Raw genomic sequence first — 842 nt, 5'->3', positions numbered from 1 at the left:
TTGCCGGCGAAAATCAAACGCTGTTGATCCGGAGGAATTCCTTCTTTGTCTTGGATTTTAGCCTTCACGTTTTCTATGGTGTCTGAAGCTTCGACTTCGAGGGTGATGGTTTTACCCGTGAGAGTCTTCACGAAAATTTGCATTCCTCCTCGAAGACGCAGAACCAGATGAAGCGTAGATTCTTTCTGGATGTTGTAGTCGGAAAGAGTCCTGCCATCTTCAAGTTGCTTGCCGGCGAAAATCAAACGCTGTTGATCAGGAGGGATTCCCTCTTTGTCTTGAATTTTGGCCTTCACGTTTTCTATGGTGTCTGAAGCTTCGACTTCGAGGGTGATGGTTTTACCCGTGAGAGTCTTCACGAAAATTTGCATTCCTCCTCGCAGACGCAGAACCAGATGAAGTGTGGATTCCTTCTGGATGTTATAGTCTGAAAGAGTCCTGCCATCTTCAAGTTGCTTGCCAGCGAAAATTAAACGCTGCTGATCAGGAGGAATTCCCTCTTTGTCTTGGATTTTGGCCTTCACGTTTTCTATGGTGTCTGAAGCTTCGACCTCGAGGGTGATGGTTTTACCCGTGAGAGTCTTCACGAAGATCTGCATTCCTCCGCGAAGGCGCAGAACCAGATGAAGCGTGGATTCCTTCTGGATGTTGTAGTCGGAAAGGGTTCTGCCGTCTTCCAGTTGTTTACCAGCGAAGATCAGACGTTGCTGATCCGGAGGAATACCTTCTTTGTCTTGGATTTTAGCCTTCACGTTTTCTATGGTGTCGGAAGCTTCGACCTCGAGGGTGATGGTCTTACCCGTGAGAGTCTTCACGAAGATCTGCATTCCTCCGCGAAGGCG

The 842-nt window shown here is 48.0% G+C and overlaps 1 protein-coding gene across 1 annotated transcript in view; it reads right to left on the bottom strand.

Annotated features, from left to right (window-relative positions):
- LOC112462410 (polyubiquitin) overlaps nt 1-836 on the bottom strand; it is a gene marked incomplete at its 3' end in the record, with an annotated part of 1,422 nt that extends 586 nt beyond the window's left edge. The window contains exon 1 of the mRNA XM_025028155.1: nt 1-836. This exon is cut by the window's left edge and continues 586 nt beyond it. Within this exon, the coding sequence (XP_024883923.1) occupies nt 1-827 (827 nt within the window).
- Nucleotides 837-842: the final 6 nt, after the last annotated feature.

This window comes from Temnothorax curvispinosus, unplaced genomic scaffold (assembly GCF_003070985.1).
Source record: "Temnothorax curvispinosus isolate PA1 unplaced genomic scaffold, ASM307098v1 QBEX01012400.1, whole genome shotgun sequence".
Taxonomy (NCBI): domain Eukaryota; kingdom Metazoa; phylum Arthropoda; class Insecta; order Hymenoptera; family Formicidae; genus Temnothorax; species Temnothorax curvispinosus.
The sequence above is the reverse complement of the archived record's forward strand: the minus strand, read 5'-3'. Positions and strand labels throughout refer to the sequence as shown.